We start from the raw sequence: 14,248 nt of genomic DNA, 5'->3' as shown, positions 1-14,248 counted from the left end.
CAATGATGTCACAAAATTACCTTCTTTCTTAGTCTTATTAAAAGAAGTGACATTAGCAGACATCCTCGTATTGTAAATATATATCTGTATCTAGTTTAAAAAGAACGCACTTTCACATTATGACCCCTGGTCTACTTTTTGGGGGATTGACAATGTTATGGTTTTAGCAATTATTTAATTAAGGAAATCAGAGGTCATGATTTGAAAAAGCTTGAATCTACAATACCTGAGAATGATTCCATATTAATAAGACTGATCACTGTTTGTAAACAAATTTCTTCATTCCTCCTATCTAAAACTAAATTGCCCATTGCCAATTGTGTTCCTCACTTACCCCTGGAGGGTTAAGATTTGAGCAAACTGATTCACTACTTGAAGATGCTTACATATAACTATGAATAATCATGACTTTGCTGTTCTTGAGAAAAAGATTTTTACAGTTTCTTCCTATGTATTTGTATGTAAAACTTTGATCCCCTATTGTGTCTCATTCAACACCCGGGGGCCATGATTTGAGCAAACTTGAATCTGCAACTATGTCAGGAAGCTTTCATGTAAATCTCTGCTTTTCTAGCTCAGTGGTTCTTGAGAAGAAGATTCTTAAAGATTTATTCTATATATTTGTATGTAAAACTTTGACCCCCTACTGTGGTCCCATTCAACACCCGGGGGCCATGATTTGAACAAATTTGAGTCTGCAATATGCCAGGAAGCTTCAATGTAAATTTTAGCTTTTTTGGCCCAGTGGTTCTCGAAGATTTTTAAATGAAACCCACCCTATTTTTGCATTTTTATGATTATCTCCCCTTTGAAAGGCTCATGGACCTTCATTTGAACAAACTTGAAAGCCCTTTACCCAAGGATGCTTTGGGCCAAGTTTGGTTGAAATTGGCTTAGTGGTTCTGGAGAAGAAGTCGAAAATGTAAAAGGTTTAGACAGACAACGGACAACAGGTGATCATAAAAGTTCACTTGAGGTTTCATCCGGTTTTGCTATTTTGATATATAGCCTATCAAACTCCAGTAAGATGAGGATGATACCAGACAGTCAACATTAGAAAGTGCACTGTTTCAAAATTACTTGTTGATATATTACAAATATGCGTGATGCTGTTTTATAACTGACCTTTAGGATGTTTCTTGGTGTTTGAAATTAACCATAGACCGAGTCTATGTCAAATGGCACTGGTCTATAACAATTGTAATTGGGATATAACAAAACGTGTATGTTAATTTTCTTAGTTTAAAGCAATTGAGTTATCCCACAAGTCAACGTCTGATAAACGTTATGAGGAAAAGAGAACACTTTTTTGGAAATGGAAAGAAAATATGCTTTATAAGTACTTTAAAAGTCAATAAAAATGTTTTAAATTTGTGTTATTTTTTTCAATGTTGCGGTCTATGCCAATTCAATGAAGTCTATGTCATCTAGTTTTGGCATAAACCCAGTCTGTACTAAGTTTTAAACGAATTTCGAAAACTGCTTTTCTGTTACTTTAATTCAGAAAAATATACTGACAACACGTCACACCAGCATATTTCTTTTCTGTTTTACCACACCCAAACATATAAAAGATGTGGTGACTACAAATGAAGGGAAGAAATGCATTAAAATGCACCATTTTAAATCATTCTTTTTAAATGGGTTAACCTCCCCCCAAACCCCACAGTAAGGTATAGATTTGTCACTGTATTTGAGTGCAACCTGATGTTATTAAAGAACAGACGTAGCTCAAAAATTGAAAATTCACATGAAATTATGCTACTCTACAGATTACTTCGAAAAAAAAATGTATAATTCAAATCCAACAAAAAAATCAACAGACTGATTGAAATGGATCACAGATTAAAATGTATCACAATGAGGGAAATTGGGATGTTTTGGAGAATTGACAAATTCAATGCAGAAAGAATTAAAAGGATCAGTAAATGATGTCATAATACTTGCCCTTTGACCTCTAAATATCAAGGCTCTACCATATAGAAATTTCATGCAAGTGATTATGCACATTTTTACTGTATGCTCGAGAATGTCCAATATATAGGATGTTCTCTATTCGTTTTTCACAGGGTAAATAATTCATATTGTTCATTCCAAAGATAATTGATTATTGCATTAGTATATAAATTTTCTTCTGGCATGTTTTCAAAGAAATGAATTTAAACTAATTTCACGTGTTTTGAACTACGTGAAGTAAATTATTTTAATGGGATATGAACTCCACATCTCCATTCTTAACATTAATTCAACATAAATTATCCACTTTTCAAATACTGAATGTCTGATATCATCATTGAAAAACACTAGATATATCTATAGATATGATGTTTACCTAGAAATGTGAACCTGAGTCGGTCAAAAACAGGCACCTATCTTCTTAGTCAGGTTAGTGTTACATAACTATGATAAGTTTATTGGATTGGCTAGTTGTGCTTTGTGCTCATTTAATTACAAATGAAAATTAGTCATGGGGCTTGGATTATTCTGACCACAAACTATGTCGAAAATCTGCTTTAAATTCATAATTCATAAGTAATTGCGCAAAAAATAAAATTAAATACCTAAGCATTTCAACACCTACATAAAAATATTTCATTGACATAGCTGATGGCTTTTCGATATTAAAAAACACAATAGAGGAAATTCGAGTCACAACTTTGTTTTGAATTAAACTGGTACAGTGTGATCATGATTCGCATTTATTCATACTAGCAATTAAATCATAGACAATAAAAACAATATTATTTACTTTTTCTTTTTAAACCACTATCTTACTTTCAAGGTATTGTTATCATAATCATAATGATATAAATCAGTCGAGACTCGATCGCTCGAGTACAGGACGACATTGGTGGGATGCCGATCTCGATGATTCTTGCATGTAAAATGAATAATTATTAGTAAGTTTCTGTTGATATTTTTGCTAAAGGAGCTGCACTAGTTATATAATTTAATATATTAGTTAAAATGCACGTCTTCTTATTAAAATATGTGCATAAATGAAGTTCATATGCCGATCACAATTTCAGATGTAGAATTAAAAACCAAAGCATTTTCTGGTTTTTAAAACAAAATAATTCAATAATACCAATTGTTTTATTGTCTTTTGGGTTTTTTTCAACACCAGACTTCACACTAATTGCTGATTACAACCATATAAAATATTTACAATTACCTATGGGTCGAATTATGCGAGCGTCGAACAGCAGGGCTACCGCTATATTTAGAGCGACCCTGAGCACCAGCGACCGCGATCACCGCTACAGCGGTCCTGTAACTCTTAACTACAAAACATGCCTGAATGATTTGGATGTTCTACAGAAAACTTCTGTGACATCATGTGATGTACTTTCACGTGTCAGTTATAGGTCTGTTGTATAACTCATCTAGTCCTTTATATGACATTATGTGGGGTAGTTTCACTTGTCAGTTAGGGTCTGTTGACATTATGTGGGGTAGTTTCACTTGTCAGTTAGGGCCTGTTGACATTATGTGGATTAGTTTCATTCACTTGTCAGTTAGGGTCTGTTGACATTATGTGGGTGAGTTTCACTTGTCAGTTAGGGTCTGTTGACATTATGTGGGGTAGTTTCACTTGTCAGTTAGGGTCTGTTGACATTATGTGGATTAGTTTCATTCACTTGTCAGTTAGGGTCTGTTGACATTATGTGGGTTAGTTTCACTTGTCAGTTAGGGTCTGTTGACATTATGTGGGTTAGTTTCATTCACTTGTCAGTTAGGGTCTGTTGACATTATGTGGGGTAGTTTCATTCACTTGTCAGTTAGGGTCTGTTGACATTATGTGGGGTAGTTTCACTTGTCAGTTAGGGTCTGTTGACATTATTGGGATAGTTTCACTTGTCAGTTAGGGTCTGTTGACATTATGTGGGGTAGTTTCACTTGTCAGTTAGGGTCTGTTGACATTATGTGGGGTAGTTTCATTTGTCAGTTAGGGTCTGTTGACATTATGTGGAGTAGTTTCACTTGTGAGTTAGGGTCTGTTGACATTATGTGGGGTAGTTTCACTTGTCAGTTAATGTCTGTTGATACTATGTGGATTAGTTTCACTTGTCAGTTAGGGTCTGTTGTATATTTCATCTCGTTCAGGACTGGATATTGAAGCCATTACTCAAGTAAATTGCTTCGATATTAGATAAGATTCCTGCTAGTTTGTTCTGGCGTGAATCTTGGGAACCTATCTTTCATCCCTCAATCTTTCTTTTCCTCCATTGGAATGGGATGGAAATATATGATATGAACAAACGATACCCCCCCCCCCCCCCCCCACACACACACACCTTATCTAAGGAATACGATGCGTTACTACAACATAGGGTGAAAATTGCCTCTTGTTTTCTTTGAGAAGATTTCAAGCCATAGATAACAGAAAGGTACAGACAAACTATGGTAAGAAAGTACGAAGAATTAAAATGAAACAATGAAATTGTATATCAAAATACGGACATATGCAAACTAAATTACATGATATATAAATCAAAAATGAAAAAAAAATGGTATTGACATTTTATAATGCAAATAAATCGAAATGAAAGTCGGAAATGTGTAAAATAACGAAAGTTCATAAAGTCAAGAGAGAAAGAAAAATGAAGAAAAAAGTTCATTACCTGCTTCTAATTTTCTGTCAACCGTTTTCTGCAATATATGAAAAATAAGAAGTTGAGGACACATTCAAACATTTGTCGATTTCGGTAACTTTTATATTTTTAATTCATTATTCAGTTAGAGATCAGTATCTTTTCTAACCACCTGACTGTGTGGATCAGTGTCGTCTGCTCATAGCCATGACAAGCATAAAGTAAATCCCCGTAACGTGTCCATATAAAACGCGAGTTTTCATAAAGTATATTGAGTGTTGACAATCTCGGTGCTTAGTAATCAAATGATGTGTCAATATTTAACCATCGGTTTACAATGAAATTATGACGATAGTTATCCATTTAAAATTAGAGAAACGTACATCTGAATAGAATATTTGCTTTTTGGAGTCCCGCATCCGTATTCAATTAACAGGTTTGGAAGATGATCTTGAAAAAACAAATATGTTATGATAATATTGCTAATGAGACCAGGTTTCGGGGCCATCATTTTGATATATCGACTCAAAGCTGATGAAGTAAATGTCAGACAGAATTGAATGAACAGATTTTCCTTCCCAACTTCAATAGTCCAAATCAATGTTCAAGAAACTCCGCCAATAAATTTCATTACAAGCATCAAGCATTAAAACAAAGGAGAAAGCCATGGCATATGATATTTACCTTAGATGACATATTTCAAAAATCCAATTTCGAAAATCTACACAAAATACGATCTTATCCACAGAGCTGTGACTTTTGCGACCACTTTGAACTTCACAGACGACAGCCAGTTTACATTTTCTGCAGACGATCACGAGACGATTCCCTACAGATATCCGTTTCTAACGTCGACTACAAATGTTGGACAACGGTCGTCCAGAGCCAGTTTTAAAGGGACAGAGTGACAGTGAACTAACAAAGCTAAACGACCAAGTGAGGAACGCTTTCTTTTTCTTCCGATCGATCTGCGTCAACTCGGGACAAAGGACATAATGGAACTATTTCAGCGACGATGTAAAATGCTATTGCGTTCGGATTTCATAATGAAAGACTAAATTGATCAGACGGTATGTTTATAACACAATATTAAAGCTTAATGTATTGAATGAACCTCTGGCGAAGGTATGAAATACATCAACGATTTTCACGTGTAATAGTGCACTTGTGAAACACCCAGAATCCATAAAACCATTCGCTACTCTGTCCATTCAACAAAAACCTTTGGAGTTTTTATGTTATGATGAGTACATGGTCGTACTTATAAAACCAGTCCACTTGGAATATTTTCGGAGTCCGAAAATCAAGTCAACCTGACCACGACCCTTTGTACGGTGTCGTGGTTTGGAGAAAAATAGACCTACATGTACTAAGACGACATGCTAATCCCAGTGACATGAGGTTGTGCTGAAGTTACGGGAGATTTTTATCAAATTTAAATCTACACGCTAGTCATTGATACACACATGATAGCATAAAATCAAGTTTAAATAAGTTTAAATACCGTGCCACATTTTTAAGCAGAACTATGATATGGGAGATAAATTCACTGAATCTCGAGCGGAATTCATATTCATATTTCATATTTCGGGTATGGGTTATGAGTTTAGATAGTGTTTGAACGCCTAGTGTGACATAATATGAGTTACATAAGTTTGTGTCGCATGGGAAATAATTCATAATAATTCTTGTAATTGGTTATGACATTCGCTTTGTGACGGGGGGGGGGGGGGGGGGGGGTGCAAACTCCGCTCGAAAAAGTGACCACCCTTCGCCTAACGATCGGCTTATGATAGGAGTGAGCGTCGTGCGTCTTAATTTCGGGTATGGGTTATGAGTTTAGATAGTGTTTCTACTCAGATTGAATTTCATCGCACCCTTCAGTATTTTGATAATTTGAAGGTATCACACCGGTAATTATTTTCACTATATATTACTATAAAGGAGGAAAAATCATTAAAAACCAGTTTGCAAAATTGATGCCAAATAATACAGTCGAAAATGTTCTGTTACCTGTCTCGTCTGCCGACACCGGAAAAACAACACCCGACGCGGCATTTTCTGAAAAATAAGATTTACCCGCAAACAAGACTACCGGTACCCTCAAATCCACGTGTTTTTCACATGCGTGTTTACAAACAGCCGGGATGCACCTCAGGAAGTAGCCCCAGCTACCAACATCAAATAGTTCCTTTGTATACACTTGATCATTTCTACGAATTACACAAAATTTCCTAATCAGGGGTACAAAAATGAAGAGAAAAGAAGAGGAAATGAGAAAAATCGCGCATGGAAAAAACACGTTATTGTTATAAATATCTGGAACTACAATTGACTACGTTCATTTTGATTGGACAATTACCGGTATGATACCTGAATATCTATTTAAATTTGATTTGTCTACAGGGGTTTCTCTATGTAATTCATGACGAACATGTTTATATTTAAATTAACTTTAGACTAATGCGCTGATCTTTCAACTGACCCCAGAAGAGCCGTGGACAGGTTGATTGATACCATTAGACAGAATTATTAGATTTAGATAGACCCAGCTGATAGATCTAAACAGATCTGTAGGGATTTCAACAGTCGTTTGAAATCAGCATCTCGCAAATTCTTCGGTCGTTAAATGATCTTATTTGCAAATACAACATACTGAATTTGACTACGGATTACTCCGTTTTCCTGATCAAGATAGAGGAATAACGGTGGGTGTGACCGATCATCAGAGGGTGCTTACTCCTCCTAGGCACTTGATTCCACCTCTGGTGTGTCCAAGGGTTTATGTTTTCTCTACTCTGAATTTTGTATTTTTCGTGGAATTTATGAGATTGATCGCTGTTCGCTATCTTCACATTTTGCTTAGGTAATAGATCTAACAGAATTAGCTGATATATTCAACATACCACACTGATGTATCTAAAGAGACCAAGGTGATAAATCTAATGAAATTTAACTGATAGATCTAGTCAGACCTTGCTAATAGATCTAAATAGACCTAACTAATAGATCTAGTGAGATCTAGCTAATAGATATAAGCAGACCTAGCTAATAGTTCTAAACAGACCTAACTAATAGATCTAGCGAGATCTAGCTAATACATGTAGATCTAAACAGGCTTAGCTAATAGATCTAAACAAACCTAACTAATAAACCTAAACAGACCTAGCTAATAGATCTAAACAGACCTCGCTAATAGATCTAGCGAGATCTAGCTGACAGATCTAAAACAGACCTAGCTAATAGATCTAAACAGACTTATTCAAGCTAATAGATCTAAACAGACCTAGATAATAGATCTAATGAGATCTAGCTAATAGATCTAAATAGGCCTAGCTAATAGATATACACAGACCTAGCTAATAAATTGAAAGGGACTTAGCTGATAAATCTAGACATAAATGTACCTAGGTGACGAATCTAGTCTGCCTTTGCTGATGTTTGAACGAATTTATCTGATAGATCTAGACATACATGTACCTAGCTGATAAATTTTGACATACATGTATTTGGCTGACATATTTAGACAGATTCAATTGATGGATTTAGACAGATTTAGTTGGTAGATCTACACAAATTTAGCTGATATATTAAGACAGATTTAGTTGATAAATTTAGACAGATTTGGGTGATAGATCTAGACAGATTTAGCTGATAAATTTAAACAGATTTAGCTGATAGATTTAGAGAGATCTCGTTGATAGCTGATATATCTAGACATATTAAGCTGATACATGTACATGTAGATCTAGACATACCTAGCTGACGAAACTGGACAGAAGAAGTGCTTAGGAACTACTTTTCATACCTTCTAGCCCTACATATTTGATATAGTCTCATGTACATGTCATATGACTTTTTCGAACTCACGATAAGGGTTAATAACGTGAACCGTCAGATAACACAAATGTTTTCAAGATCTCATCCACCAATCTCTCCATATTGTTAGGAGGAGGATGCAAAAAATATCCATCAACTGTACCAGACTAATATCAGCTTCTACGTACTTACTGATCAGATTACTGAGACCAAGCGAGACACGGTGGGGGTAATAGAGGGGGTGGGGTGAAGGGGGATTATTGACAATGCATCAATATAGAAAATTTGTACATTATTTATTGTAAGATTAAATGAATTTTCAATGACTGAAGAAAAATGATATCAAGACAATGCAGAAATACTGTGATATTGCTCAAATATTTGAATGTCCCACTTGACAGAGAAAAATATTCATGATACTGTGCAGAACTGTAAGTATGTATTGACCAATTAATCTTAACGGGGTCCAGATCTCAATAAAAGTCAATAACGTATGCCAAACATGTAAATAAAGTCTTCGGCCAGGATTCTAAGTTCTAGCTGTTTCTGGTCAGTGTCGAGAACACCCCCGCTGTGACAGAACCTAGGGTATTAAGGAACGAGATGAATATTTAACAGCAATATCAGATACACCGGATCTTGTCTTGTGTGCCATAAAATGCGACACCAGGACTCCCCCTAGGGACGAGTGCGCTGAATCAAATGAACAAATTAATAAGTAACTGTCACGGTAGTAGCTCGTGTGTACATTGTATAAAGATCAGAGGAGAACAATTTCAAAGCTTTATGAACATAGCAATATTGAAATAAATAAAAATCAATTTTGAATACACGCAAATGACCACCCATCTCAGGTAGGCTTTCTTTTTGAGAATAATGATGATTGAAAAACCTATAAGGAGATCTATATTTAGATACAAAGCTTTACACATAACAGGGATTATAGGCGAGCGTTAATTTGGATGTTCATAAAAAATAAAAATCTCTAAATTCATTTCATTTTTTCAGCGTTTCCAAAGAATACGTTTGATATTTTGTTATATGGATTGTGCATTGTGCGTCTGTACATCACATTGTACTTATGTACATGTACCATATGCTTTATATTTACGCACCCTATTTTGTGCTTATACACCGTATTTTGTACTTACGCACCATATTTGTACTTGTACACCGTATTTTGTACTTACGCACCATATTTTGTTTATACACCGTATTTTGTACTTGCGCACCATATTTGTACTTGTACACCGTATTTTGTACTTACGCACCATATTTTGTTTATACACCGTATTTTGTACTTACGCACCATATTTGTACTTGTACAACGTATTTTGTACTTACGCACCTATGGCGTGTAAAACGTTTCTATATTCGATAATCTTCTGATGTATGTTCAATATCTTGTGATGTATGTTCAATATCTTGTGATGTATGTTCGATAATCTTGTGATGTATGTTCAATATCTTGTGATGTATGTTCAATATCTTGTGATGTATATTCTACAATGTATATATTGTGATGTATATTCTATATCTTGTGATGTATGTTCTATATATTGTGATGTATGTTCAATATCTTGTGATGTATGTTTGATAATCTTGTGATGTATGTTCTATATATTGTGATGTATATTCTATATCTTGTGATGCATATTCTATAATCTTGTGACGTATGTTCGATAATCTTGTGATGCATTGTGGGTAATATGACACAACAGCGTTCTGCTACATTAAGGACAATTTTCATTGGTTGGAAATAACGAAAGTATCTAATGATGCAAGAATAACGTAATTCTTCTTTAATGTTAATGATATGAAATTGAAACTGAATAAAGCAGGAAACCCTTTGCCAAAATTGTAAATTTCATGATCCTTGAGTAGGGCTATCAGGGTGGCACCAAAATTGTCATAGTGATTTTAAAAATGTCTTTATCATTTGAAGGATTTCTTTAATTATTCTGATACTATAAAAGCAGAGACATATGAAACTTTGACAAAAGCTAAAATTATGCGTATATAGGAAAACAGAATGGTATGAACCAAAATTTTGAATTTACCGCCCCCCCCCCCCTTCCGAGTTCTGACTCTAGGACCACAGGCACTAGAAGTATGGATACTACCCTTCCCCATTTTTTAATATTTTTTTTTTGCGGTGATGATTTCTCTGAAATGTGTATACCGGTAGAAGGCCAATCTCTATAGCTTACAAAAAGCGTGAAACGATTACATAAATTGAAAGAAGGATGAGATTGGGAGGGAAATGATACATTTCGGAGAAATCATCGCCGCAAAAAATAACAAAAGGGGAGGGGGTAAGCAGTGTCCATACTTCAGGTGCTTGTGTCTAGGACAGGTCCTAAGAAGTCATACAGTGTCGTTTTCAATATACTAGTGTATCGTATTTTGCATCACCGGATACTTTCGTTATTTCCAACCAATGAAAATCGTCCTTACTTTAATAGTATACTGTTGCATCATATTACCCATAATGCAATTATTGCACATACATCACACGATTATGAATATGCATCACAAGATATAGAATATGCATCACAATATTATCGAATATACATCACAAAATATTGAACATACATCACAAGATTATCGAATATGCATCACAAGATATAGAATATGCATCACAAGATATAGAACATACATCACAAGATTATCGAATATGCATCACAAGATATAGAATATGCATCACAAGATATTGAACATACATGTACATCACAAGATATTGAACATACATCACAAAATATTGAACATACATCATAAGATTATCGAACATACATCACAAGATATAGAATATACATCACAAGATTATCGAATATACATCACAAGATATAGAATATACATCACAAGATATTGAACATACATCACAAGATATTGAACATACATCACACGTTATTGAACATACATCACAAGATATTGAACATACATCACAAGATATTGAACATACATCACAAGATTATCGAATATAGCAACGTTTTACACGCCATACGCACCATAATAAATTGTACTTATATGCCGTATATTTTGTATTTACGCACCATATATTTTGTACTTATACACCATATATTGCACTTACGCACCATAGATTGTACTTATATGCCGTATTTTGTGATTACGTACTATGTTTGGTACTTACATGTATTAGTATGATTTGTATTTACATGTACTATGCTTTGTACATATTTATGTACTATGCTTTGTACACGTTTATGTACTATGTTTGTACGTATGTACTATGGTTTGCACTTATGTTATATTAGTATGCTTTGTTCTTAGTATTTGTTCCTCGCACACAGGTTTTACGTGTGCTTTTTACTCTATCACTGCAAATATTCTTTATTTCACGTAAACGATGAATGGTTCTAAAAAAAAAAAAAACAATTACTAATAAAAAATACGGGGCGATAATGGAAGCACATGCAACTTATTGCATCATATCTTGGAAAATCATGGGGGAAGGATGCACTGAGATGACAACTAATTGTACAGAAAATCGATTCGAATAATTAGAAGGCAGATTATTTTCCCCAGAAACCGATTGCATACCAGCATTTGGGACAAAAATAGCAAACAGATTTGTACATTTTAACAAATAATTATACACAGAACATGAACAATGAGGGAGAGGTGATGTAAGTAAAAAGCGGTTTATGATCAATTTCGTGATCAAACAAATCTACATTTATAAGGCAACCTTTTTAGAGTACGCGGTCAACAAGAACTTATCGATTATGCAGGGCGTTACAGGAAAGTGCATGTCAAGGAGTGTCAACAACACCACTCCCAGATCAAAGTTTGACGACTCTGGTGGTCCAGATATAAACTTTTCATTGTTCCGTGAATAGAGAGGTTAAGATACATGTACCTCTGGTGTGTCTAGGGGGTCCGTGTTTGCCCAACTATCTGTTTTGCATTGCTTATATGAGTTATGAAATTGATCACTGTTCGTTATCGTCACCTTTCATGTAAACAAACAGTGATTAATCTCAAAAATCCTATTTAAAAGATATGAAAGTTAAGAGACGGACAAACTCGGATCCCTGGACATATATACCAGAAATAATATAAGCATCCCCTGTTGACCGGTCACACCCAACATGTGTTTTTTTGTTTTTTTTATCTTGATCAGGTAAACTAAATAATGTGCATCTTTAGTACGTTGAACGTGTCATATGTTGCATTGAATGCTACGGAAGCGACCGGTTCAATATATTTACCCTCATATTTTGAATAACTATGTATGTACAGTGTTAAAATGTTTTACATATGAACTAATACATGTACTTTTGGAGCATTCCGAACAATAATTCTAGAACTGTATCATTCTATTTTATCACACACGCATGCATGCGTCAAACAGCTAATCACCACAATGCTAGAAACGAAAACTAAACCTAAATCAATGTATCCGGCCCAGATGAGATTAAAACGGGAATATTCACGCATAGCGTCATTAAATTTTACAAAACGAATGTCATGTACATCTAGTATTGCAGCCCTGAGACAAAACTAAGGATAAATTTACGTGCATCTGACCTTGTTCTTCATTTAAATTCTAATCGTCTGTATTTAAAATGCAGATTTCTTTTCAAAAGACATTTGTTGTACAAAATCAGACACCTTGCACGGAATTTGCCTGGGTATCATGGTGCCAGTGCTCTTTCCATCCTCAACATTTCTCACGCTTGCTCAAGTCTGTCAAAACATTACTCAAACCATTTTTCCACGGCGGATTAAAATTTCATGTTACTCCAGCATTACTTAAATATTGCTTCTGTTGCACAAATATTACACATTAAGACACTTTTATTATAGTTTGTTAAATCAAATGCATGTTGTTACATGTAATATTGTTATCTATTGTACCATGTGCGCCATGTATATGTATACATACATACATACACACATACATGTACACACACACACATGTACATACATACATACATACATATGTATGTACACATACATACATACATATATATATGCATACATACACACATACATGTACACACACACACACATACATGTACATACATACATATGAATACATACATTCATATGTATGTACACATACATACATATATTCATATATACAAAATGTATATGTACACATACATATATATATATACAAATATACATACATGTACTTGGTTTGAGCATGAACTTAAACTGGCATTGCCAATCAGAAAAATCTGAAGATGATGACAGAAAAAATATCAATGCCAGAAATAGGTAATCGCAATTAATTTCATTGAATCTCTTTTTTTTTCTCTCTCTCTCCATAAAGTATACCAAAAAAATGACCAGGATTACCTGGAAGCTTTGTCCACATCAAATTTAACTTATTCTATATTCCTTACCTAAATACTCAGTGTTAAAAACTTACCTAATTTAAAATAAGCTTAACCAATACAAAATCATAGCGTGTTATGTTCATTAGGAATCTAGTCACCATGACTAATTGTTAGACAATGTGAACAAGAGTTTATTAGATGTCTTTTGTCATCTTAAAAAGTATTACATGTTATACCCCACGAGGCCCTGATGTGGAAATAAAACAATCCTAATGCTATATATATATATATATAAAGGGTTCAACAACGTCTACCAAGTGTCTCAAACTATCTCTCTGCTCCGTTTAATAATGAAATTAACAAAACACACCTACCTGTTCTGTGTTACTAGACATGCTGATAGTAGTGTACTGAGTAGATCAACAAAAGTGTGAGAAAGTCCCCAAATCAAACCTTTATGCGTTTTATATCATGTCTGAAAATATATGTATTGTGAAAACTACGTCTTCGGAATTGGAACCCGTC

The 14,248-nt window shown here is 34.5% G+C and overlaps 1 protein-coding gene across 2 annotated transcripts in view; it reads right to left on the bottom strand.

Annotated features, from left to right (window-relative positions):
* The window catches only part of LOC125646810 (calmodulin-A-like), a 32,843-nt gene extending 18,595 nt beyond the window's left edge, over window positions 1-14,248 (bottom strand). The window contains exons 1-2 of one of the 2 annotated variants that reach the window (XM_048873350.2): window positions 14,098-14,248; window positions 4,626-4,653 (exon numbers count right to left, since the gene is read on the bottom strand). In XM_048873350.2, coding sequence (XP_048729307.1) covers window positions 4,626-4,653; window positions 14,098-14,118 — 49 coding nt within the window. In that variant the 5' untranslated portion in view covers window positions 14,119-14,248. Of the gene's footprint in view, window positions 1-4,625; window positions 4,654-5,279; window positions 5,746-14,097 lie in introns of those variants that run through there. The other variant, XM_048873351.2, reaches the window with a different exon arrangement.

The sequence above is a fragment of the Ostrea edulis genome, chromosome 6 (genome assembly GCF_947568905.1).
Source record: "Ostrea edulis chromosome 6, xbOstEdul1.1, whole genome shotgun sequence".
NCBI classification, from domain to species: Eukaryota; Metazoa; Mollusca; class Bivalvia; order Ostreida; family Ostreidae; genus Ostrea; species Ostrea edulis.
Note: the sequence above shows the minus strand (reverse complement) of the source record. Positions and strands in the feature narration are given on the sequence as shown.